A 27,928-nucleotide genomic window follows, 5' to 3' on the forward strand; every position below is an offset into this window, starting at 1 on the left:
ATGAATTTCTATCTACTACCTCTCTCTCTCGGTCCTCAGAATCCTAGTGTCCTTACTGTGGGAACAAGGAGGAAAGGAAGGGGACAGGGAAGAGACAATTCTTCCCCCATGCTGCCAGACAAATGACTGTCAGGTATCGGAGGGACAGAGCCAGACCTGTCTTTCTCTTCCAGGCCCAGAGCCATGTCCATGGTCCCCTCGTGCATCTTCTTCATCTCCAAAAGCTTGTTTTCCAAGCTTAACCGCAGAGCCTTCTCCGTTTCTGTCCCTGCAAAGGCCTTTTCCAGTTCTGCTTGGGCGGCTTTCACATCCTAGAGTTAAATTAAATGCATGTGAGGCAATTTTTCAATACAATTGGGAACACTTTGAAAGGAAATTGGATTAAAATATAAATATTTATGACTTTTTCTCCGGCACATTTCCCCTCCCTGAATTGTACTATACATACATGGCGAGAATCAGTAATAAATACATTTGCCAGCCATGCTTCCTTCTTGTATCCTGAAGAGTAATAGGCATTTCCTATGGAAAAGACTCAACTCTACGAGAACTGTTTTGGTTTTGAAAAATCAGATCAATATTTACAGCTCAATGAGAACAAGGAGAAATGCGCCTCTCAATACCTAAACATACGTAAATCTCAAAGAGTCACCATAATCTCCACACAAATTCATCCCACACCCCACCGCCCCCACTAGCTTTTTTTAAGATAATGACTACACAATTCTAAAGTACATTTTCTGTATCACCAAAGAGATTTAGGTGGTGAAAAACTCTAGGTTCTTCCGGGGCGCTCACAGAAACCAGCAAGGAAGTTATCTAAATCACGCAGCCAGGGTCTGTGTTAGGGATAAGGGACCTGGGGCTCATGAAAGTAACCTGGGACTACTCAAGCCAACCGCCTCGAATCACATCACAAACACAGAAGTCAAATCATACTGGGTACAAAGCCCAGCTCCCACTTACTTGCTGTGTGACCTTTGGGTAGTCACTTAACCTCCCTGAGCCCCATCTTTCCAATCTACACAACAGGGATAACAACCATTTACCGGAGACTTGTTGTGAGACCTGACAAATGCCTGCTGTATCACAGGGAACTCAGAAAAATGTGGCTTCTTCCCCCCAATCCTTCCCCTCTAGGACCTCTCCCAACAATGTCTCCCAAGAGACTTGTCTGTCAATCATAGTGGCAGCTGGGAAAAATCATGTCCCAATCTTCTGAGACCAAGCAACAAAACCTCTGACTTACTGAGAGCCTACTCGACACCGGGCTTTACAAGAAGCTCTGTTTGTAAATACCCTTGATTCTCACTCAACCCTAACAACTGGCAGACTACCGCAGTTCAGAGTGCAGGCTCTGCAGCCAGACCACCAGGCATTTACTTCCTGTGTCCCCTTAAGCAAGTGACTCAGCCACTCTGTGCGAGGGTCACGTTTTCCTTTTGGTTGTTAAAAGATGACAAAAGCACTTACCTTCTAGGTCTGTTGAGGGGATCACCTAAATCAATGTATGCAAAACGCTGAGAAGGATGCCTCACATACGGTAAGCCCCTGAGAAACTGGTAGTAGCACCGCTGTTATTACAATTACTACAGCAAAGCAGGTAGCACTAGCCTCATTTTACAGAGTAAGAGGCAGGGACTCAGGGAAGGGAACTGCTTTATCTAGGGTGACAAAGCTAGTAAGTGACAGAGCAGGGATTCAACCTAGTACTGCCCATTGTGCGGGCACCTTAAGACAGTGGGAAGCACTTACTGAGAAAAATAAGATGAATGAGCAAGATTAGGTTAAGCGTCTTAAAAGGCTCACAATTATCTTAACTAAAAGTCAGAACCTGGACTCAGAGACCCTTCTTGGACTCACAGAGGTCCCGGCTCTACCACTCATGACCATGACTTGTTTCCCACCCTCTCTGGGCCCATTTCCTCGTCTATCCGATCAACCTAATATCTACACACCCCCATGAAGCTGACAGAAGGGCTCCAGTGAACATCGTAACTGGAGAAGGACACTGTAAGCTTCAAAATACAGTACAAATATACCCACTCTTTGAATTCAGACGTGCTTTTTGGTGCTATTTCTCCTCATGTCTGCTTAGAAGAATCAGGGTCGCAGATAGAGAAAGCAAGATGAAACAACAGACTCCAAAGATCAAGACATAAGTAACTAATTTATGCAACCTTTTTAACATATTGAACCAGGATTTTCTAACCAAGAAACATCCTGACTCCCATCAGTCATAGGAAGCACCTGAGAATCAGGAAGATGAGGAGCTATACACAGTGCCCCCCGGAAAAGAGGTACTCAATCAACACTGGTGGGACGCTGGGCTGGTGGCATGGAGGCTGGGCGCTGAGGACGCTGGGATGGTGGCAAGGAGGCTGGACGCTGGGGACGCTGGGATGGTGGCATGGAGGCTGGACGCTGGGGACGCTGGGATGGTGGCAAGGAGGCTGGACGCTGGGGACGGGCGGCATGGACACATAATGTCCATGATGGGTGAGTCACTCCCCCTCTCTGGGCCTCGGTGTCCTCTTCAGGGAAAGAAAGGCACTAAACCAGCTAACAAGAGGAGTGGTGCAGCGGGAACACGGGGTTTTAGATCAGTCACCCATTTCTATGCAAGATTAAGCTTGGATTGGTTAGCATTTCTCTCCGCACCTCAGTGTCCTCGCCTGTAGGAAAGAGACAATAACGGCTAATTTGCAGGATGTAAGGGTATAAATGCTGTATGTCAAGCACCCAGAATGGGCTGGAACCACGGAGATGCTCAACGAGGATGGCTGTCATGTCTTCAGAAACTCTGACAGTTTATGAGGAAAAGAACAGAATTCTGCCCACTCCGTTATTAACCCACTGGAAGGAACACGTTCTCCTCGGGGTTTCCAGACTTGCCTCTTCTAAAAGGAATATTCTTTTGGTCAGGAGATCTTCAACCTGCTTCACCTTCTTCTGAGCATCCTCTTTCACCCGCCGAACTTCAGAGCCGCCCCCCTCGGCGAGGCTCTCAACTGCTTTGCTGCAAAAAGAGGCAAATGAGGGTGACCATCAGGTGGTGACTGCATTCACCCTAAGAAACAAGGAATATTCCTACAGACCTGTTATATTAATTAGTATCTGTAACTCAAAAAACACTGATAATATAATATATAAATGTATTGAATCAACATGTTGTACACCTTCAACTTACACAATGTTATATGTGAATGATGTATCAATAAAAATACATATTATTTAGCCCTGGCTGGGTAGATCAATTTGTTGGAGCATCATCGCTATACACCAAGACTGTGGGGTCAATCTCTGTTCCAAAGGCATATACAAGAAGCGACCGATGAGCCCTGGCCGGTATGGCTCAGCTGGCTGGAGCATTGTCCCATGGCCGAAAGGTTGTGGGTTTGATTCCCAGTCAGGGCACATAGCTAGGTTGTGGGTTCGATCGTCGGTCAGGGCGCATATGGGCGATCAATGTTTTTCTCACATCGACATCTCTCTCCCCGCACACCCGACCCCTGCCCTTCCTCTCTCTCTAAACTCAATAAACATATCTTCGAGTGAGGATTAAGGAAAAATGTTTAAAAAAATACATACTATTTAAAATAAAGTAAGAATCACCTATAATCTCAGGATAGCTACGCTAACATTTTAGTATACAGCCTTTGAGGCGTTTTCTACAAAAACAGAATCATAGAGTAAACGTCTGTGATCTGACTTTATTGCTGAACACAGTATAAACATCCTTTTGTGTCAATAAATATACATTAATATTTAGAGGCTGCAAATTAATTTGCTGTATAAAATGTACTACATTAAATCGACTCCTATTTTTAAAACATTTAGATTGCTTCTGACTTTACACATTTCTCTGATGATAGTGATGAAGCTCTGGGAATAGTGGTCAGCAGTAAGTGTTCCACAACTGTCAGTTTTATTGTTTATTACTATAAGCAACGTTATGCTGAAAGCATCCCCGTGGGTATACTATCCAGTGCTTTCCTTAGGGTCAATCCTAGAAAGAGAATTACTGGTTCAAAGTGTAAACACTCTTAAGATTTTTTTGACAATTATTGCCAAATTTCCCACCAGGAAACTTCCAATAAAGTACACCTCCACCGGGGGTAGGAACGGCAGAGAGCTGGTCTGACAAACCAAAGTACTGGGAAAAGAATGAAACAAAACTGAATCTGAGGAGTCATGGGACTGCATGCCTCGTCTTCTGCCGGCTGGAGGGGGAGCATTTTAGCTACAGCCCCACCTAGGTGGGCACCAGCTGGCACTGAGGGCGAGAGGAGAGGAGAGGGGCGAGCAGCCCACACCCCGTGCTACAGAAACATAAAATGCAGAGTCCTGCTGCTGTGGCACCATGGAGCACGCCCCCCGCCTCACAAGCCGCGGGGGGAGGGCACACCCACATCAGACGCAGGACCAAACCACTGACGCCTTCCACTCTGGTCCTCCCCAGAAGAAGAACAGGGTTGGATATGCATTTGTGAGATGTACCCAGAGCAGGTCTCATCGGTTTCTGAAATGACTGCGGGTTTCCTAAAGGCAGAATAATATAAAGGAAATGGCTCCACCTAAAGCTGGTTTCTCAGAGAAACTGCAACAGAACACATCTATTCACCAGCAGCCTCCCAAGCCCTACTTGAGGGGTGTGTAAGACTTTCCCAACCAAGATATGTGATCGGACACGCACATGTACAGGCCATGTGAATTTGGGACTGAGAACAAGGGACAGTCAAGAGGGCCATCCTTGCTGCCCAAGCCTCAAACATGAATTGCCTGCAAATAAAGACTTTATTCTTCTCGTGTCTCCTTTCACCATGAGCCTTCCGAAGGCCCCAGGGCCGTGACATCACTGTAATGGGATTCAATGTGAACAGCTGGAAAGAAAGAACATAGGCTCTGAAGCTGAACAGATCCGCTTCCAAATTCTCACTGTTTTGTCCTCAGTGTGACTCCGGGTGAATTACCTCTGAGACCTCAGTTTCCTCTTGGGAAAAATGAGGCGGTGACCTCTTGGAATGAACATGCTAAGACACGTGGTGGTCACAGCACAGGGCTCCTTCCTCTCCGATCCGAGTGCTGCACGGCAGCCTGTTGCCGCCAAGGCCGGCGCAGTGCCTGCCCCGCTGAGATGCCTGGAGCGGCCTCCTTCTGCCCCCGGCTGGTGTCTGCGCTGAGAAAGGGTCATCCGCTGGCCAGAACTGAGGCCACCACGGCCACTTCCTGAGTAATGCCATGAAACGTCCTGAGCCCACTCCCTCAGCTCATTTCCTGACCAATACTGTCTGGAGTTCACAGATTCCCGATCATTTCTGTCACTTCGCAAGAGGGCATGCTATATGGCTGCAAGAATGCTGGACTGGACGCTTTTCCTTCCTGAGCTTTGGATCCAGAATTTTCCAGTCTTGAGCTTCCTCAAACCACCACAAAGGTTTTAGCCCCAGGGTTTTCTAGAGCCTCCTCTAGAAAAGGCTCACTCCCTCAATTAACCCACCCCACGCCCCACTCCAGCCAGCGAGGGCAAATACACCAGCCCCTCCTGTCCGCCCAGATCAGACCTTGGTGTTTTACAGTCAGCCTCCTGTACTTTGTCAAGCGGCCGACTACAATTTTTAACAAGTACTGGCATTATTCAGTTTGTTCGCATTTTAGTTATACCAATAAAATATACTCCCAATAATAAATGTTCCAACTTTTCATTTATCATCTTTGTATGTTACAGTTACTGTAGCAAAATTTACACTCAGCAATACAGTGCAATTTTCCTCTACTAATGGAATTATTATTTTTGTTTGTGTTTTAAAGCTACAGAAATAAAATTTACTCCCAACAATATGTCTGCTTTTGTTTTTAATGTCCCCTTATGGTAACTGACAAATAGAACAATGGACTGTCAGCGAGCATATAGGTTTACTTCACAGCAAGGCAGAGTGGGCTCCTGAACCAGACCAGCTCCAGATGTGTTACCAGCCTGAACGAGTTCCCCGCTCCTCTGAGCCTCAGTTTCCTCTTCACTTAAATGGGAATTGTGGCTGCCTCAAATAACTGCTGTAAAAGCAAATGCGATATAGCATGTCGAGTGCCAGGCACAGGCTTAGAGGCTAAGACGCTTCTCCAAAAATGTAAGTACCCTCATAGGACAGGGCTCCTTCCTCTCTGATCCGAGTGCTGCATGCCAGCCTGTTGTTCCCAAGGAGACAGACAGCAAGACCTAAGGAGAGGAAAGGCTGAGAGAAACTGGTCTCATCCAGCTTTCCACCCAATGCAAAAATGAACCTTCTGTAAACACCCCTCTCGCTGCTCTTCCTAACCATCAACATTTCCTCTTGATTCTTTCCATTCTAATTATAGTTCTTCAGGGAAAAGCCGACCACCCAAAACAGAAACAACCACAGAACTCAAAAAGGAAGTGGAGGGCATTAACAAAAAGATACTTTTCCATCAACAGGTACGCACCACACACACACCGCGAGGTGCCGAGCAGTGAGAGGTAAAGGGAACGGCACGCTGAGCAGGTCAGCGGAAGACGGCGTGCATGTCCTACGGCAGGTCACCCACACAAGGGCTCTGTGGAGCAGGAACAGCTGAGCAGCTCTAGGGCTCGGAGGCCACAGTCCTGCCTATTGCTAGAGCCAGCCCAGAGCCCCTGCCCTTTCCACCGGCCCTGAACCCCACTAAGGAAGAGGCCCTTGGCTGAGATGTACGGTCACTCTGAAGAAATGAGAAACACGCATGGAAATAAAAAAAGAAGATGAAACCTCGTGCTGGACCAGAAGTCACAAACTTGAGCTCTTATCCCAGGTATGATCTTTCTGGCTGAGCGGTTCTAGTCACGGCCCTTCCCTTCTCCAAACAGAAATTCCCTCCTCTCTCAAATGAGGTCTGCCTCAAGGTCTGAAGACCCCTCGAGATAATGATGGACTGCAAAAAGATGCTAAGTTGTTTTATGAACTGGAGAGCGCTGTGCACAAACGGGACCGTCATTACATGCCAGAGAAGCTGGTGAAAGTGGGCTGAGGCAGCCACGTGTGGCCCCGCAGGAGGCCTTCTGCAAGGTGGACAACAGGGCCTGCGGGGGGGGGGGGGGGCGCTGTCAGGGCCAAGGCAGAGCGTTTCAGTGTCTGTGAGTTGTGTTTGCGGTAGAAAGTCGGCGGAGAGAAGCTGGGGCAGCTAAGTCACTGTGAGCATTCTTAAACACAGCTCAGGACCTTGACCCCCAACCTACCCTTGACAGCTCCCTGCCCATCCATCACTTAGCGCTGTTGATCCCGCTTCCTCGGTGTCTTTCCAATCCACCTATCCATCTCTTGTCACTCATCCGTCACCGACTACTGCGCTAGCCTCCTAACTGGTCCCCCTGCTTCTACGCCTGCTCCCTCTACAAAACATGTCCCACTCAGCGTCGACTGACCTTTTAGAAAACAAAACTGATTGTGTCAGTTCCTTAAAACCCGTGACTACTTTCTCTCTGATCTCGGGATAAAGACCAAAATCTCTGATGAGGCCTCCAGACCCTGCAAGGCAAGGCCCCCTGGACTTCTCCCCTGCCCTCAGTCCCGCACGCTCCTCTCCCCTTCAACACTTCTCTCCGCCCTTTCACTGCTTGGTCCCTCCCGACCCCCCAGATCTCACCTCCGATGCTACGTCCTCAGGCCATTCCCTGCTGGGGACCCACATTACACACCCATTCCCCTGTTTCTCTCACCGCTCTCCTCCCAACTTCACTGATATACACATTCTTGAAGCGCTTCATCCTCATCGCTCCCACTGGAACGCAAGCCCCACGTGCCTGCTTGGCTCAGCACTGCATCCCCAGGAGCAGGGTCCGGTGCAGCACAGAACAGTGGTTTAATAAGTATTTTCTCAATAAACTGACCAGTAAGATCAGACCAAAAGGGTCTTGAACACTAGTTGCGGCGGTTCAGAGAATCTATGCAGACAAACATGTGCACAGGCCCCCAAAGCACCCAGCCCCGTGTGCTGTCCTGCGTGCACAGAGCCTTGGTGAGTCTGGGTTTCCCTGTGCGCCCGCCTGACTGAAAGCGGTCCGGGTCCAGATCTGCAGCAGGCAGGGCGCCGAGCATAAGCGGGACCGAGCGCGACCACTGACTGCCGGGCTTGGTAAAGGAGGTCTGACTCCTCGCCCAGGGAATGATGAATGATGTGCTTCTGAAAAAGGAAAAGGAAACTACAGCAACAAGAACAAAAACGTGTCTTCCCCGTTTATTCACTCATTCATTCACTCACTCAGAACATGCCACGCGTGCCAGGTCAAGCGAGGCCTGGGAACCTGCCGTCCGCTCAAGGCTACAGCAGTTGGCCTTCCGGCTGCCGGCCCTGTGGCAGTAAAAGGAGCCACATGGCCCGGCCCAGAGTGCAGCTGCGCCCTAAGCGGAAGACTCCGCGCTCCCGGCTCCACGTCCCGCAGGAACTCTGCTGCCGTGACAGACGAAGCATTTCCACATAAGCTTTCAGCTGGATCCTTGGCGAGTCCACCCTGGGCAGTTTTCTGCCACGCTCACCAACTGAAACTCAGAACACTTGGTACCCCACTGTCCCTACAAACTATCACTGCACCTCCATTACACTTGGCTCCTAGGATGAGTTGTCACCAGTCTCTGATCAGCTCTTAAAGTAAGGAAATATCTGTTTTCAAAAATCCTCCATGTGTAGCATGAGTAATTACATAATAAATGTTTATGAATGAACGAATGAACGAGCAATTGAGTCATAGGTTATATTCTCTGAACTGTGCTTGTTGTTCAATAAATAATTAATTAAAATAATAGTCTTCAAATGTTCTTTAAGCAAAACAGAGAGAAAAACAAGCTACTCTGACTGAAGCCCCATCCTCTGCCTCACCTGCCGCAGGAGTCCCTCAGGTCCCCTTTATGCCCCCAGGACTTCTACAGCGGTGAGTGAGCTAATGATATACTTAAAAAATATGAACGGATCTCACTAATGTATCGCTGAGGAAAGGGACCAGACCCAAAAGCATAGTGTAGGATTCCATTTCTACCACGGGCAGAACTAAGCAATGGCGATACTGCTAGTTAGCAAAGTGGCCGTCTTTGTGGGAGGAGGGTAAGTTCTGGGAGCACAAAGGGGACTTCCTGGGGGCTGGTGATGTGCTGGTTCCTGGTCGGGATGGTGGTCCCATGGGTGTCTCTGCTGAGAGAAAATTCATCCTGCTGTACGTGTAAGATCTGTTCATTTTCCTATAAACTTTAAAAGTTGGTTGAAAAATAATGATATATAAACAAAGCCTCCTTGGGGTCCCCCGAGCCCAGCTGGGGAACAAGAGGCTTAGGAAGCACGAGGCTCTGTTTCACTGACCCACGCAGCCGCCACAGGGGGGCCCTGGGCGACCCCCGAGCATGTGACAGGATGACGGGTACTCACGAGGCTTTGATGAGCAGCCGCGCTCTCTCCTGGAGCTCACGCTTCAGACTTTCCACTTCCACCTTGAGCTCGATATTCTTCCAGACGAGGTTAGGGAAGAAAAGAAACAGTGTAAAACTACAGGCCATACTGTGCCTACAGTGGGGAAACCATCTTCAGAGTGGACTGATCACACCACCCTTGTAATAGGCAGCCGTCAGATTCCAAACCTCATTAGCCTCAGGGCACAGGGAAAAGGGAATTTCCAAACCCTGGTGGTCTCAAAAGAAAGCCCCAGATTTCACAAGACTTGGAACAATTATGTAAATTTTGCAAGCTTCGAACAGCCAGAGCATTCAAACACCAAGGCATAAATGTCATATGAGAAAGGCCGATTTAAAAATTGTTTGCCCTCCACCAAGCAAATTTACAAGCAATTCTGCAGTTTGCTTTTACCAGTCCAAGGCAATTACTTCTGGTTGTTTACCATCATACGTGTGCTGGTTGTGGCAGTGGAAACGCTTTACAGCTTCAAAAAAGAAAACATGTGGGTGCATAACTGCAGGCCTCGTCACTGCCTGTCTCATTTCAGTGGGAGATTCCAGGGTTCTCACCAAAGAGCCGCAGCTGCACGGACAAGCTGGCTATTAGGGACACCGCTGCGTTTTCCAACCAAATGCCTTCCTTGTAACTGACCAGAAGGAAGGGAGTCGCAAGTGGCCTGGGGCTCACGATTCACATGCGAATCCAAAGACAAGAGTCTTCAGCAAGCGGCTCCCAACGTGAGACAGTGGGCCGGTGGCTGGCTTCTCAAACCAGTCCATAAATGTAGCCCAGACAGTGTTAGATGAATTCACGGAGTGGAAACGGGTCTGGTTGAAAAGTTTTCAGAGAACTGCTCTAATTCCAGGTTCTCTTCGAAATCTTGCTCCTGTTTTAATAATTCATGCCAAGTTTACATTCTACTCCATAATACATGAATATCGTTTTAAATCAAAATAACATTTCCAGTAAAATTTACAGTCTCGGAGGATATGCCTCCCTCCTTTCAGCCAAGCAGCTCTGGGGGATCCCCAGGCTGAGAAGGCAGCCAGAAAGGAAAGGTCATGGGCTTCGGACCAGGAGGACATGGGTTCAAATCCTGCCTCCACTCTTCACGAAATGGAAACCATAGTAAATCAGTAGACGCTCATTTATTCATTCCCTCTCTTCACAGACATTTACCGTCCCTGTGACGTGCCAAGCACTGGGCTGAGCACCGAGGACACAGGTAAACAAGGCAGACACAGGCTCTGCCTTCAAGCGAACACTGAACAGAAAACTGGAAGTGTAGGCCTGTAACTGTCCTCAGAAGCACAAGTGCAGGAGGTGAGAAAGCGACGTTTCTCCTTGCAGATCCCCCAAGTGGCAAAAGAAAATCATAAAGTCCACCCAACGGGGGGGATTTCAGGACTAAGTGAACTAATGAACATGTTATTGTCTTCAACGTCAAACAACAGGAACTAAAGAAGTCACTTATGCGGCAGGACTTTTTCCTAGAAGGAAATGATCTTTGCATAAAGGACACCGAGTGACAGTGCACCATGCCTTCAATGGCGGTTTTGTGAAAACGACAGGAACAGCGTTCGAACTGAGGATGCCTTTCCAGCTCTCACAAGAGCAAAGAGCTACGTAGGAGCTGATTTCAGAGATTCTGAGTGCTCTGCTTTCTGAGGCACCAGCTGGCACTCCAGCCGAGCAAATTTAGTAGAACAGAGAGCTAACATGTCCGCTAGACTATTCTTCGCAAGCCCAACACCTCAAGTTATAAACTTAAATATATGACAATCATAATTTCTTAACCAAAAATCAAAACACCTTATTAGCATAAAATAGAATATCGGTACTAAAAAAATAAATAAATAAAGAAGCTTTAACCCACTACTAAGGAAAGATATCCAAGATATTATTAAGGAAAACTGCAAGTTACAGAACAGAACATGCTTCCATTGATATAAAAAGGGGGCTTATACACATATATATTCACATACACACTTGCCTGCATATGCATAAAACTTCTCTGCCTGAGGAACCAGTAATCTGGTTAGACCTAAGGGACTAGGAGACAAAAGTGTTTTCAGTGTACACCTTTTACGCTTTTTGAACTCTGAATCATGTGTAGCTATATAAAAACTTAAACTGAAATAAAAGTGCGACGAAGTCGGGTCAGCTAATCAGACAACGGAAAAGAGTAGCTGAAACAGCGTGGTACAATGAGACAGGCAGGCCTGGGCTCCAACGCACCTCACACAGTGGCTAGGACATCAAGCAAGTTACTGATGCCCCCTGAGCTTCAGGCTCCTCTCCTGCAAGTGAGCTCATCGCTGCTGCAAAGGGCCATCTTGAAAAGTAAAATAAGGCGCTGATGTGCAAAGGCCCAGGACAGTGCCTGACACAAAGAAGGCAATTCACATGCTCTGGTTTCCTATCACTTAGAAGTGCTGAGATAGATGATAACTATACTTACAAATAAAATGTTTTAGGCTGTTGTTTTTTCTTTTATCACCACTTCCTTCCAGAAAAGGGGATGTCCTCATTGTCTTCCCACCCCCACAACAAAGAAAAAAAATTGTGTCTTGCGGGACAAGGGAGCTTTTCAACTCTTGAAAAGGCTCAAAATACAGTACAGAACAATCTCTCTTCAAGACAAGTCCATTTAAGTTCATTCACTGAAACTCAAGCAGAGTTCTTTTTCCTCCTTCAAAAGTTTCCACTGGTGCAAACTTCAGACGAGAAAAGAATGGACTAATTCCCAGGCCAAGGGCTAATCTACTGGAGCAAGCCAAGAAATAGGTGCTGAAATATTGTTTGTACTCATGTCTTTTCAAGAAAGCCAAGTTCTTTTTCAAGTTTCAGAACCAAGGTTTGTTTTCAGGCAGAAGCCTCCAGGCCAAGACTTTCAGCTGGAAACAAACCTTTTTCCTGACAGTTATAAGCAAGTATATAAAACCCACGGAAGAACCACAGCACAGGAACACGGACAGTCCTAACTTTGGGCTGCCCGCGGAAGCCTCAATCGGACAATGGTAACTGTCCAGCACTGACTGCGTGCTGGGACTTTTCATCTGTCATCTCATTTTAATCCACACTAATGACCCTATGACGGAGGGATTATTATCACTGCCCTCTGGAGCAAGCCCAGCTGAGCTGAAGTGACTTGCCTACAGTTACACAAATTAGTGGGTAACAATAAGTTTCAATTCCAAAGACATTCTTCCATTTCACTTTGTCTAAATATGGATAAGTTTAAAAAGCCAACTGAAATATAGCAAATCAGAAGTCCAATTTTAAGAAGAGAAAAAGGATCCCTTAAAATTAATCTTGTATCTCTTTACTTAATACTAAGGTCATCTTATTGTCTTTATACTCCCCATAATCAATGCAAATTAAATGAAAGCAGCTCTATCTATCCATGCTCACTCTGAGAGCAAATATTAATCACGTTTCTGCTTGGAGCACCATGAGAAAAGACATCAGGGATGGTAGCAAGAAGGGGGGTCACTTACAGTTTTATAGATGTGCTCCGTGGGGCCATCGAGTTCCTGTTGCATTCTTTCCTCAAGGAAACAGATGCGAAGCTTTAGGTTAAAGTCTTCTTTCTTCAATTCAGTGATTTGCTGGAAAATAAGCACAGGTGGTTATCAAAAAAGAGTAAAAATCTAAGGGATGTTACGTACATTAATTCTCATAGCTTCCAGGGCTACAAATGGATTCAAATGTTAAACACTAGAGAGAGCTTGCCTGTGCTACAATTGTGCCAGCCCAGAATTAAGTGGTTCCCTCTAAACAAATTTAGGACCATGTGAGCATCAGAATGAATAATGACCAAGAGAAGGAAGAATTCAAGACTTCACATTGATAATAAGGAAAGAAAGAAAGTAAAAAGAGAAAGGAACCCCTTCTTTACAAAAGAAACCCAGTTAATAAACACAGAAGAATGACAGGAACAGGAAGCCACCATCACACAACCACTACAGGAACGACTGCCTCGGGGAGGACTCATCAACGCTAAAAGAATCAGATGGAAGATCCCTGGACAACATGATATTCACACAATCTCAAGACATCACCCCAGAGGTGGTTTATTAAAACAAAAGGAAAAGGTATATTGAAAATTCAGAAACCTAGCAGGCATCACATTAATCAAGAACACACACAGTTAGTTGTCCGTTGGTACTCACACGGGATGGGTTCCAGGAACCCCCAAGGAAACCAAAATCAGTAGATGCTCTAGCCCCTTATGTAAAATGGTGTAGTATTTGACTATATTCTATACTTTCGAAAATATTTTCTAAGGAAATACATCCATGGTTGGTCAAATCCAGATGCTAAAGATGTAAATAGAGAGGGTTGACTGTATTTAATATCGCCCTGGTGGGACAAAGTGGCATCTTGTGCCTCCTGAAATAACTCACTGCAAGTAAACAATTTCACTTAAAATACTTCTGCCCACAACCTTTAACCTGAACCTAATCCAAAGTTGCCAATCAGACACATCCAAATAAAAGGACTTTCTGCAAAATAACAGACCTGTACTCTTCAAAAATCTTAATGACAATCTGAAGTCAAAACTGACTGAGGAATTATTCTAAATAAATGGAAGTACTTGAGGGATGACAACTAAGTGCAATGAAATCATACAGTGCATCTTGAATATTTTTTTAAAAAGCTATGTGGGAATTAACTGGGGAAATCTGAATAACAACTTTATATTAGACAATAGTATTATGATTCTGTAGCAGAATATCCTAAGTGAGAGCTACATGGTGAAGTACTTACGGGTGCTGTCAAAATGTCTGCAATTAACTCTCTAATGAGTGAGGAGGAAGGAGTCTACCAAAAAACTATTAGAACTAATAAATGAAATCAGTAAATTTGCAGGATACAAAATTAATATTCAGAAATCTGTTGTGTTTCTATACACAAATAATAAACTATCAGAAAAAGACATGAGGAAAACAACACCATTTACAAATGCATCAAAAAGAGTAAAATACTTAGGAATAAATTCAGGCAAGGAGGCAAAAGACTTGTACTCTGAAAGCTGAGCAAAACACAAATAAATGGAAGGCTATACCATGCTCATGGATTTGGAAGAATTAATGTCCTATAAAGGTCCACACCAAAAGCAATCTACAGATTTAATGCAATCCCTATCAAAATACCCGTGGCGTTTTTCACAGAACTAGAACAAAGAACCTAAAATTTATATGGAACCACAAAAGACCCTGAATAATCAAAACAATCTTGAGAAAGGAGAACGAAGTTGGAGGTATCATCCTCCCTGATTTCAAATTATACTATAAAGTTATAGTAATCAAAACTGTCTGGTACCAGCACAAAAGCAGACACACAGATCAAAGGAACAGAACAGAGAGCCGAGAAATAAACCCACGCTTATATGGTCAATTTATCTATGACAAAGGAGGCAAGGTAAAATTATACAACTTTTAGAAGAATACATAGGGGGAAACCTTTGGAACCTAGGGCTCAGCAGAGTTTTTAAATATAACACTGAAGGCATCATCCATTAAAAAAAATTTTTTTAACAATAAATTGGGCTTCAACAAAATTTAAAACTTTAGCTCTCAAAAACAGTGTTAAGAGAATAAAAAAGCAAACTACACACTAGGAGAAACATTTGCAAATCACATACCCAATACAGAAACTGTAGCTGGAACACATAAATAACTCTCAAAATGTAAGAAAATAACAAAACTAAAAAAATAAAATAAAAAAGCAAGATTTTAAAAGAAACTTCACAGTAGAAGATACACAGGATAAATAAGCACAAGAAAAGATTTTCAACACCTTTAGCCATTAGGAAAATGCAAATTAAAACCATTTATGCACCTCCTAGAATAGCTTAACAAATTTTAAATTGATAATACCAAGTGCTAATGAGAATGTGAAGCAAATGGCATTATCACACTCTGCTGCTGATGAGAATGCAACATGGCACCACCACTCTGGATAACAGTTTGACAGTTTCTTACCCAAAACACTACACTTACCATATGACTTAGCAATTCCACTCCTAGGTAATTACCCTAAAGAAATGAAAACCCATGTTCACACAAAAGCCTGTATGTGAGTGCTTACTGCAGCTTCCTTAACGATTACCAAAATATGAAAAGAACCCAAGTGCCCTTCAAAGGATGAAAGAATAAACAGTGTTCATCCATATGATGGAATAATACTCAGCTACTGCGATACATACACACAACATGAATTTATTTCAAAGACATTACACTGAGGAACAGAAGCTAGCCTCAAAAGACTACATACTCTATGATTCCATTTATGGGACATCTGGAAAAAGGAAAATCACAGGGACGAAGGACAGAGCATAGCTACCAGATGTCTGGGGTAAAGAGAGGGTTTGACCACAAAGACACAACACATGGGGGCATTCTGGCAGTATGGAGCTGTTCTATAATCTGATTGTGATGTTGGTCATAACCTAGAACAGTATAGACATATTTAAAAAATTATAACTACATATACATGTATATACGTATGTTTATATACATGTGTGTGTAAATATATATATCTTGATTACGACAGGTCACAAGAGAGTATACATTTGCCAAAACTCACCCAACACTTAAAATTGGTAAATTTCACTTTATGTAAATTATATCTCAATAAAGTTGAATTTAAAATAACTAAAATGAAATACAGTAAAATATTAATAGCTGCATTTGAATACTAGTACATCCCGACACATATATACCCACTGGGTTTTTTTCAGCATTTAAAAAAATAATGGGTAATAGCATATAGTACTCTATTTAATAAGCATACTTTTATGACTGGATAAAAGAACATGATAAGCAGATATTACATTATGTTTTCAAACTGTCTGCCCTTGGCCCTCTTGTTAACAATTTTGTGACTAACAAGAACAGCACAAGAAACAATTGGGAGGTTCACTAAAGCCTCCTTTTGAATGTTTTAAGGAAACAGCACATAAAACATTCATTCAAACAAAAAACGTCTGCCCTGCCAGCTGCAGCCTATAAAGAGGAACCTTATTCTGTTACTCAGCTACCAATAAAATATTTATGGAGCTTGCTTAAAATGCCCACACTATACACACTGCTAAAATTCTTCACAACACTTGAAAGAATATTTGTCCTATTTATAGGTAAAGACACTTTCTTTAAAAATAAGAGAAAGGTAATAAGCCCTCAGAAGGTCACTGAGAATGCCAGACAGGCCCAAAAGCAACACAGACCCATCTTCCCAACAACGCCGGTCTAGGTCTCTGCTTACTACCACTTCCCTCATCAAGTTCTCTCTGAAAGCCCCAACGGGCTGGACTGGCAGCCCTTCTAAATGTTTCCATACCACATCCACTTTCTTCATCCTGGCCGTTAACACACGGCATTGTACCAGCCGGGGATGGCCTTCCTACCCAAACCATCTCTAAGACATCGGGAACCATATCTTCTTGTGCATTCTAGTCTAACACGTAAGGGACAGTTACTAAATACCCAACAGCTGGACGGGTGAACAAATCCATGTAAGAATTTCCCAAAGGCCATACGATGCAAGGAGGCATCAGTCAGACAGATCTGGTTCTTATCACACCACTGTTGTTGCTCCCCCGCCCCTGGACTAGAACTCCCCGCCACGGCCACAGAGCGCGGCACGTCATCAGGCTCCCACCCGCCTCTTGGTCTCATCCTCGACATCCTCTCCCTTGCTCACAAGGTTGCAGCCTCACTGGCCTCCTTGCTGGTCCTCAGATGGGCCCAGCCCCTATCTGTCTGCATCGCCTTTCCTGCAGCACTTGCCAGGGTGGCTCGGTCTCCTCCTTTCCATCTCAACTCAAACATCACCGACTCAAAGAGGCCCTTGCCAGCTATCGAACCTAAAGTGGCCCCCATCTCTACCACCTCCACCGAGTCACGCTCTAACACGTAACTCTTATTGTCTTGCTAGAACTTTCCACGATCTGGATTCACCTTATTCACTGACATGTTCATTATTTATTATGTTTATTATATGAAAATAATCCATTTTTTGATGGCATGGGCCTTACCAACTCATGGCCCTGATGTTTTAGCACAGTATCTAGAACATAGTGTTAATCAACATTTGTTAAATGAATGAACAAGTTAATAAATAAATATAGTCCAGACTACCTTACTAGCTGTATGACTTTAGTCAAGTTCATTTTCCCGTATGCGTGTTCCTGTATCTATAAAAATAGGATTATAATAACTATTTCAGAGAGCTGTTATAAGGATTAGAATAAATTAATCTGAATGTTTAGTACTGTGCCTAGCACAGCATAAGAACTTAAAACATAATCATATCCTTCTCATTTGAATTTCTCCCTTTAAGAGAATAAGCTCAAAAAAATTTTTAAACTTGAGCTGGAAAAACTGAAAATAGTAGGAACAAATATCTCAAAATGGAGAACCCACCAAACAGGACTCAGAAACCTAATGCTCAAAAGTAAGCCCCTGGCTGCTGTGGCTCAGTGGATTGAGCGTCGGCCTGCGAGCCAAGTGTTGCTGGTTCGATTCCCAGTCAGGGCACATGACTAGGTTGCACATCAGGTCCCCAGTTGGGGGCGCGAGTGAGAGGCAACCACACAGTGACGTTTCTCTCCCTTTCTCCTTTCCCCTCTCTCTAAAAATAAAATAAACAAACAAATTATTTAAAAAAAAAAAAAAAAAAAAAGCAAGCCAGTGCAAGGGCTGCACTTGGCACATCCCAGCCTTCGGAACCCAAGTGTTACTGTGGAACTGCAACCCCCGCAAAGGGAACCATCCATGCTCAGGTCCTGTTTTAGCCAAAAAGGGAAGAAAAATAAAAATCAACATGAAAAAAGAATCCAGGCAACTCCAACCAGGCCCACCTTAACTAAGCAAGGCACCTCAGTCTGGTGAGCGGTTCCAAAGGCTTGCAAGAGCCCGGGCCTCCAACGCTGAGGCTCACCCGCCACATGACCTTCTGCTTCAAGGCAGCAAGGGCTAGCAGCAAGGCCCTGGGGCCAGCAGGAGGGACCGAACTCCCAATGCTGCCACCGGTGAGCCGTGTGACCTTGGGAAAATTATTTCACATCTCTGTTGGCTCCGCTATAAAGTGTGGATAAAGATCCACTAGCTCCCAGGGGCGTGGTGACGAGCAAAGGCGCGAAAGCACTGGCGGAGCCCGGCATCAGCGGGCAGGGAGCAAAGGCCGGCTTTCAAAAGGAACTCATGTCCCCCGCAGCCCTCTGGAGGCAGATCTTCGGGCCACCGCCCATTTTTCATCCTCTCTGAAAACCCCAAAACCGTTAGACAGCTCACCTGAACATCGCAAAACCCACGAACGCTTGCTGCCCAGAGTGCACCTCAGGCAAACAGCGCCGCACGTACGGTGACTCTGCCAGCAGCAGCTGAGTAGGGTCAGTAAAACGAGGAGGACGCTTGGGAGTTCGTTTCTGATTCCAATACTCCCTCCGGTGTCCCCAAGTCATCGAGAAAACTGTTCCTAGGCAAACGTCTATTTATTAACAACCAGTACTGTAGCAGTAAGAGAATTCTAAAGCTGAACCCCAAACAATATTTGGAATATAATGAAATCAACTCTTGTTATATTCTTTGCAGCTTTCACTCATAAATATACATTTTTTTATAAAAGTATAAAATAAGTGAATTTGGATATTCCATTGCTTTCCCCTGGTATCTTAAATTGTTGTTGCAGAATTACACATAATTATCACTTAAAATGACTGCCCTCAACTCTATCGAACTGACTCACATTTCCCTACTGAGCATCTATGCAGCCAATGTGACCCAGTGGAAAGTGTTCGGGCTTTGTAATAAAAAAGGCCAGGCTTGAATTTTGCCTCCTTTGAGTTTCTCAATCACAACAAACTCATGGGAAAGTCACTTAATCTCTTCAATCTCAGCTTCCTCATCTGTGAAATACCTTCATCACAAGCTTACTGGAAGACTGCAAAGAGCCTTCGCTAGGAGGCTCAGTTGGTTGGAGAACTGTCCCACACATCAAAAGGTTGCAGATTCAATTTCTGATCAGGGCACATGCCTAGGCTGCAGGTTCGACCCCCGGTCGGGGCACATACGGGAGGCTAACACTTGATGTCTCTCTTTCCTTCTCCCCAAACCCCACCTCTCTCTCTCTATTCTTTTTTTTAATCAATAACCATATACTTGAGTGAGAATTTTTTTTTTAAAAGAAGCCAAAGAAATAACAAACATAAAATATAATTCCTTTGTTCCCAATTTTTCATAATTATACACAATGTGACAACAAACAACCTCCCACACAGCGCTTTTTCCTTCTACTGGGTTGTTTCCTGAGGATAGTTTCCCAAAATGAGTTAGTGGGCTCCTGAGTAATATTTTTTTATGACAAACAAAGCAGGGGTGGAGGTGAAGGAAGCTATTTATTCCCAGGTAATAATAAGTAATTTGCAACATAGAGGTAACAGCACAAATTGGAAGATGTGAACCTCCCAGCCATTCCTCAGATAAAATATTAAATTTGACGAACTGCCTCAGCTGAGACCAAGAATTTTCAACAAGAAAGAACAAGGTCCTGGATACAAGAATACCAGCACCTCAGGGTAGGTGGGTGTGAGACATGAGCAGTGGAATTTACCCTAAGAAAATAATCATGTATCTGTAAAAAAGATATATGCACAAGGATATTCATCATTGCTTTGTTTGCCGTAGTGAAAACTTAGAAACAATTTGGAATGTCCCACAATAAAAGATTATATAAATTATGGTCCAATCCATTCCTTTTAATGTCTTTATGAACTTTAGACCGTCGTTAAATAATAGTATCCATCAGTAGTATTAACAGAGGTGGAAAGCTACCTCTGCCATTCTCTGTCAGTGAAGTCACAGAAAAAGCCGGAATTAAGGTCTTCTATGTACGAATAAAGATTGCTATTGGACTGACTGTATGTGCTGAACCAGACTCTGAGTCCAACAGGACAGGCCCCCACTGCAGACCAAACTGATTTGCCAACATCCTACATAAGGCCTGCCATAGGGGTGATTACACCTTCAGCTAATGAAGGCACTAGGCAACGGATTCCCAGTTTAAACACCCAAGAAGAACGCATGTGGTTTTCACGTGTCAGAGTGAAGGCTTGCACGGGACAGCAGAGTGGAATAAAAAAGACTTCCTGGGCCAGGAGACCAGAGTTCAAGGCCTGAAGAAGCGCTCCCACTCTCTGGGCTTCAGAGTCCCCTTGTGTCAGGTGGAGGGACTTCTGGCATTCCTCTGGCTCTGAAATTCTGACTTCCTTCTAAACATCCTGTGACCCTATCCCTTAGCTCCAGAACCATCCCCGCCCCCACAAGGCCACACACGGCAGCCCTTTACCTGACCACACCGCCACCAGCCCTGCTGCCTCGCTGCTGTCGCCAGTCTGAGCGGCCTGAAAGTGCAAGTCGTTCATTTCCCTCTCACACTAAAATCCATCATTTACTCCCCTTCATTTTAAGGGCAAAATCCAACAAAAAAATGAAACATGCAGGAGCTGGCCCCTGCCCGCTGCAACCGCCTCGCTCCTCTCAGGCCCCTCACCCAACCGCCCCCCTCCAGCCAAAGAGAACTTACAGTTCTCCCAACTCATCACACCCTCCCATGCTTCTCCCTACATTTACACGTGGGTCCAGGATGCTCTCCCAGTCCTCTTGCCTTGGCAAATCCCTCCTTGTCCCTGATGACCCAACTCAAGGAACACCTCCTCCAGGGAGGCTTCCCTGAACACCCAAGGCCAGGTTCAGGGCCCCTCCTCTGTGCCCCACAGCACCCTGTACTTACCTCTGTCACTGCACTATTTTCCTCTCCATCTCCCCAACTAGACAGTGAGCCTCTTGACAGAGAGACGTGCCTAGTATTAACCTACGACAAATTCCCCAGCCCTGGTACAGCCTGGCATAGGGTATATACCTGAAAATATTGACTGACGAACAGATGAACTCTGAGCAAAACAAGAAGGAGGGCTACGTCTTGATAGATGCTAGCTAACAAACCCTAACGTTCAGATACCCGTTACCTGAAACTAGAAGAGGAATCATAAATTTCCCCTTTAAACCAAAGGCATTCCAGCCTCCTCTTTAGTATGCATGCTGACTCTAAAATTAGCATGAGATGCCAAGAGCATTTCCTATAAGCCCCCCACAGAAAGTTCAGACCACCGCAACACAAAAGTCATATATTTGGTAGCTCAGGTCAGATGAAAAATTTCAGTGGCTTCTAAAGACCCAAAAGGGAGACACTGAGAACAGTGTGGCTATATCAATTTCAACTGAAGAATTTGCTCTTGAAAATGCTATAGTAAAAGATATTAATGCCACAAAAACCTAACAGCAGCCAAAGGACCACAGTCATAAAAGAACAACAAAAAAACAAACCAAAAAACATAAATCCTAAAATATATTGGCATAGAAGGCTCCCCTCACCTTTAAGAAAAATAGTATTTAGGTCATCAAGAGTACGTCTGAGCGAGGAAAACTTAAATCACATGCACAGCAGGAAAAAATTCACAATAATTAATACACCAATGCCAATAAGAAGGATCAAGAGCTGACACATAAGGTGAACTCAGTTAGGCATGTCCTTCCCACAGCCTCGCTCCTTAAATCCTCACAAGAGCACTACGAAACAGACATGATTTTCATGCCCGTTTCCCAGGCAAGGGAAGCACAGAAAGGCTAAGTGACTGGCCCAAGACCACCCAGCGGAAGGGGATGAGCAGGCAGTCTGGCTCCAGAAGCTGTGGTCACACCCTTGGGCCTCAGCTTCCCCTACACGGAGTAAAGACAGTAAAGACGGGTGGATTCAACTCTAAGCTTCCTCCCAGGTCAAAAGGCAGGTGATAAAATGTGAAACAAAAATTCCAGGATTCTGTAAAATGTTTCCAACTGGAAATAAAATTCAGAAGGCTGCCCTTCGTAAGTTAAATAACTCTGCATCTTGTGGAGCTGCTTTAATATCAATGTAACGCATTGCTATAGGAAGAGCCTCACACATGAGTGCCCAGCTCGGAGCAAGAGCTCAATAAACAGTAGCCATTGTTACTCTTACGATAAAAAAGGAACAACCTTTTAATAGCAGAGCACATTTTAATTATACACAATGTGAAATAATCAAATTGCCTTCGTTTGAGGCCCCAGACCCCCACAGCATAGATCAAGTTGTACAGTTGAAATTATAACAACTCAAAGCTCAGAAATTACTTGTTTCCATTAGAGATCTGACAAGTCATTTCTTCAATAGGTCACTGGTGGTTTGCAGATAACTGTGAGCAGTAATGAGTATTCTAAATTAAATCCAGAGACAGTACCGCTCTGTTCGGGAAAGACAACTGGGGAGAGAGACATAATGGAGCATCCTTGTCTCTGCATCCGCCGTCTCCTCTCGGATAAACAGCTCCCGTATCTCGCGTAGTGTGGATTTCATTTGGTTACAAGTGAAGAAGGGTCTAATTCTTCCCATGATAAATGAGAGTGTTGAACAGGTAACTTGTTAAAAAGATCTGGAATTGGGAAAATCACCTTATTTTCCTGTTATTTGCCAACGAGCCCCCTCCGCTAACAAATGAAAGACACAGTGCCCAAAGACATCAGGCACAGAAGCCAAATCTATCACCAAGTAATCCATCCTCAGACAATTACCAAGGATCCAGGCTGCTCACACATCACTCAGCAGCAACAGAGACGAAGCCTACAAAACGCAAGGAGTCGCCCCGAAGTGGTGGGAAAAATAATGGTTCTGGAGTCATTAAAAACCTGGATTCAAATCCCAGCTCTGCTGCTAAAGTATCATGTGATCCCTTATCTGCAAAATGGTGGTAATATAAAAGACCTCACAGGCTTGTAGCAAAGATTAAATGGGGACCATAAATAAGGTGCCTGACATTATAAGAAAGCCCTTGACAAATATGAGCTCCTCTCAACTGTGCAGTACGGTAATATCCTCACCTTTGGGACACCAGAAATACACCACCTTCCCCTAAGCTGGAAATTACTGATCCTGTTAGAACCCATAACCGGCCCACGTATTAAAGAGCCAACTGCACAGGTATGTAATAGTTGCAGAGAGAATGCCCGTGAGACATGGCATTCCTCCAAACTCTGACATTATCCAGCTTAGACACTCGTCAAGAAATACAGCTCCCTCCTGGGTCTGCTTAGACGACAGCAGCAGGCATGATTTCTTAGGGAAAGAAATTTGGTAACTCCACTTACATTTTCAAAGTCCTTCATGTTCCGGGCTCCGGTGGGAGACACTTTCTCTTCTGACACCTTTGGGAGCACTCTAAAAAGGTAAAACACACAGAATATCACGGTATGCAAATCATCAGCATCCCCATTAAGGACTAGAGCCCAGAGAAGAAAATACATGAACAGCTTCCGCAGTATAGTCTGCTGGTACTTTCTGTCTGTTTCGATATACTGATTGGCGTCCAGGGAAAGCTCTAAACCATTAGGTTTCAAATATTTACAAATCACTTCAACAAGCCCCAGTGTATTAATATATGTGTCAGAGGACGGACCCAGAAAATGCACTGGGCATGTGGCAAAGCAGAGCTGTCCTGATATGTACTTCCTTACTGTTTGTCATAAAATTATTTGGCTAACCAGGATATCATCTCACATGTCGGCAACTAAAACAAAGTATGTCTAAGTGACCTGACAGCAGGGGCCGGCAAAACTGTTAGGACACCAGACAACAAACATTTTAGGTTCTGTGGGCCATATACGAAGCCTGAAATCTGTGACAATATAGTAATACGGACACTTCTGCTGAAGCACAAGAACAGCCACAGACAATTCATAAACAAATAAAGAAGCTGTGTTCCAACAAAAGCTTATTTGCAAAAGCAGGCAGAGGGTCAGAAACTGCCGATCGCCGCTACAGAATGACTGAAGACTTTGCCAGAACCCAAACTTCCCCCCAGCTTCTTGAATTCAGCAAACACTTACTACTTCCCTACTCTGTGCCGAGCACCGTGCCAGGTGCTGGGGAAACAACAGTAAAAGAGACACTGATCCTGGGCCCAGGAGGTCCCTGATCTAGGGGGCAAGACAGAGGTGGGCACCCGCCGTCATGCTGCACGAAGGGCCTGGTATTTCTCAGCTGCTGAGCAAACGCGTGCTGGCGAAGGAAAGCATCCTCCCAGCAAATACGCACGCAGGGCCTCTCCTCTGCCAGGCATCATCTAGATGTGGTTGTATCAGGAAACAAAACAAACGGAGCTGGTATTCTAGAAAGAAGAGACAGACAATAAACAAAACAAGAGGGCGATTTCATAGTATGTTAAAATGTGATAAATGCTAGAGAAAAATAAAGTGGATGAGGAGAAGAAATACCATGGCTGGGGTAAGGAATTCAATTTCACATAAGGTGGTTAAACTAAGCAAGGTCTCATTGAGAAGGTGACATCTGGACAGAAGCCTCTGGTGGGAGCATGTCTAGCGGACCTGAGGACCAGCCAGGACGCCAGTGGGCGAAGAGGGACAGAGAGCGGGAAAGCGAGGTACTGGGGGATGGCCTTGCAGGCTCTTCTCTGGACTCTAAGGAGCCAACAGAGGATTCAGAACTAAAGAGTAACAGGCTCGGACTCAGTTTCTATAGGCTCCCTCTGGCTGCCTCTCTGAGAACAGACTGAAAGGCGCTTAGGAATGAGGAGACCAGTCAGGAGAACACTGGGAAAATCTGGACCAGAGCTCACAGAGGCTTAGACCAGGGTGGCAAAGCGTTGAGTCAGAATTAGACCAGAAGTGGGCCAATTCCGGGTATTTTAAAAATAGCCAACAGAAAGCAACGAAATGAAATGAAATGAAACGTATAAATTTCAGAGAGGAAAGCACTCCTAAGTCAGGTGGAGGGGCACCAGGGAAGGCAGTGAGTTGCAAGCTAAGTCTTAAAGAGGAAGCAGGCAGATGAGGGGCAAGAGGAAAAGAAACATCCCGTGCAAAGGCCCAGAGGTGGGACTGGGCACGGTGATCCGAACCATTCAGCAGGAAAGTGGTTCACGAGTGGGCAGGGGCAGACTGTGTGGAGCCCTGTACGCCAGACTCAGGGCACACAGATTCGTGTTCCTGTTCCTCACACAGGCCCCGCTCAGTCGCCTGTGTCTGTGTCCCTATCCAGGTCCTATTCATTCTTCAAGTCTTGGCTCCAGTACCAGTTCCCTGGGAAACCCTTGCCTGACCTACCTCCTCCATTCACCAACATAAACCTCCCTCTTACTCGCTTTCACAGCACCTGATACTTCTTCGCTCATTACAGTCATCATGTGATTTATGATGATAATTCTTTAATTGTCTGTGTTCTCGGCTTGACTGGAACCTGTTCAAGGTTGAACCCCCGGTGCTCAGCGCAGAGCCTGGCATGAAACAGACGTACACATGGGCCTACCAATTCCCTGCTTCTAACCGTCTGTGGGCAGGAAGAGCAGAACAAGAATTGTTGGGTCTGCGTTAAAAGTAAAAGTTAACATATTCTGAAGGAAAACCTAAGGGTGACCTATAAGCTAAAGTATTCTCCACAAAAGACCTTGTGACATTTATAGGACCTGCTCTAAACACTTCTTCCTTCTGCACATACCTCAACACTTTGGAGAAGAGAATAAAACACAAGTCAAAATCCGTCGTCGTCGTCGGCAGCCGTCTGTCTCGAGAGATGATGGTGTAGCTTCTTAAGAGTCTATCTGCACCTCCGAGAATGGCTGTGCAGTCCGACTCGGGAGTGACACGGTATCTGTCTCCTCCCGTGTTGAATCGACATCTTGCGATGACGCTGGAGTGTCCTCTCCAGTGAAGCTGAAGCTACAGAGCCTGGGCAGGGTGATATGGAGGGTCTGCTGTTGCCCATGCAGCAGACCCCCCCTCTCTTCGCAGCTGAAGGGTCCAAGGGAAAGACGAAGTCAATACAGCTTGGCTTCAGGTGCGCCGCAGGAGTTGCCGGTGTTGACTACAACGTCAAACCGCCTTAGGGACTCCGGCTCCGGATTTTCTGTCGGGGTTTACTCCCTTAGCCTTTCCCCTGAAGAGGTATGCCGCAAGGCAGCGGAGGTTTTTTGGAGTCAGAGTTTTCCTTCTCTGATGTGCCCTGACTGGAAGATCGAACCAGCGACACTTAGCTCGCAGGCCGACGCTCAATCCACTGAGCTAAACCAGCCAGGGCTCACAAGTCAAAATATCTCTAAGATATTTCAACAAGTCAAATTATCAGCACTTCCCACAGATACTTCCGATAGCCTGCGCTTTCCTCGGAACAAAAATTATGAGGAATGCAAAGCAGAAGTCTCCTGATAATCCAGCCGAACCACAACAGACTGCTTATTTACTGAGCGCTGTCTCCTGTGGTCTAACCCGCTAGTTGCCCCCGCAGGGCAGGCCCGGGTAGGAGTGCTGGGCCTCCGCTGGCAGATGGGAATCCAGCAGCCTGCCAGGAAGGCCTTGGCACACGGAAGTTCAGACAGCAGCTCTCCTCAGCCTCCAGCCACTCAGCAGTGGGGACCAACAGACCTTCCATGCCTGCCCTAGTCACCCACCCCATGTCCAGCCTCCACGCCGTCATTCAGTTTAGCAAACACAGACTGAATCCCGACAAGCTTGGTAGCAAGAAAAAAACTTGTGAAATATGCCCTAGAGGACATCGATCCCTCTGGTCCATTGTTTATGACAGGCGATGAATAACGGATCAACACATACATAAAATACTGAGCACCTACGGTGAGTACCTAGCAGGTAAGGGTAGGCTTGGGTCCCAGAGACAGCCCCTTCCTTCCCAGGCTCAAGGCCTCAAGGCCCTCGTGGACTGGTATCTACTTCCCTTGTTCTCAATAAAAATTTAAATTAAAAATAAAAATAAAAACATGCCCAGTTTTGCATACTTACCACCATTTCCTAAACCAGCAATGGGGCTGATGCCTTTCAGGTCATCTGGTAACTTGGGTACAAGGCCACCAAGAGAGAATATATGCATAAGAGATGAGTTAGTGTTTGAACAACAGAGACTGTGAAGACTGACCAGACTGCAGATGACAATCATCAGGCCATGGTCAAGGAGGGGCACACAGCTGAGCTACCTGGAAGGCATGCAGTGCAGAGGTTAAGAACTTGGACTTTGGAGCTGAGTTCTGGCTCTAACACTTAATAGCAGAGTGACCTTCAGGAAGGCCAGTCGTTCATTCATTCATTCACTCACTCGTACACCAAGTGTTCTGTATGCCATATATGTGATAGATGCAGTCTCACTTTCTTAACCTGTTACATGCAAATACCACCCTCTAGCTGTAAAGATTAAATGAGTTAACAAACACAAAGAGCATAGTAAACATGCAATAAGTGGCATCTATTTCTTTTGTCATTACTATTATTAATATATCTATCACAACCAAAAATCAGCTTCCAAGAATCAGACACCAATTCAGATGCTTTAAGACTGTCAAACAAAAATGCAAAATTTACTGATTCAGGAAGTGTTACTACGTGAAATGTTGATA

The 27,928-nt window shown here is 45.2% G+C and overlaps 1 protein-coding gene across 1 annotated transcript; it reads right to left on the minus strand.

Annotated features, from left to right (window-relative positions):
* Nucleotides 1-20: 20 nt before the first annotated feature.
* On the minus strand, nucleotides 21-27,388 carry LOC150006676 (CDK5 regulatory subunit-associated protein 2-like). The gene is made up of 6 exons (XM_090281986.1): nucleotides 27,321-27,388; nucleotides 23,661-23,730; nucleotides 12,933-13,043; nucleotides 9,409-9,485; nucleotides 2,896-3,019; nucleotides 21-311 (listed from the first exon to the last, which is right to left on the minus strand). Exons 2-6 carry the CDS (start codon nucleotides 23,676-23,678, stop codon nucleotides 36-38), a joined length of 606 nt encoding a protein of 201 aa, XP_090138112.1. The 5' UTR covers nucleotides 23,679-23,730; nucleotides 27,321-27,388; the 3' UTR covers nucleotides 21-35.
* Nucleotides 27,389-27,928: the final 540 nt, after the last annotated feature.

Source organism: Furipterus horrens, unplaced genomic scaffold, assembly GCF_987537825.1.
Source record: "Furipterus horrens unplaced genomic scaffold, mFurHor1.1.pri manual_scaffold_6, whole genome shotgun sequence".
NCBI lineage: Eukaryota > Metazoa > Chordata > Mammalia > Chiroptera > Furipteridae > Furipterus > Furipterus horrens.

What these genes read in the sequence shown, in the direction of transcription:
- LOC150006676 (XM_090281986.1), bottom strand. An exon ending in CGGAGCACATCTATAAAACT is followed by an intron (nt 9,486 to 12,932) that starts GTAAGTGACCCC and finishes CTCGTCTGGAAG; the next exon opens with AATATCGAGCTCAAGGTGGA. An exon ending in GAATATTCCTTTTAGAAGAG is followed by an intron (nt 312 to 2,895) that starts GCAAGTCTGGAA and finishes ATTTAACTCTAG; the next exon opens with GATGTGAAAGCCGCCCAAGC.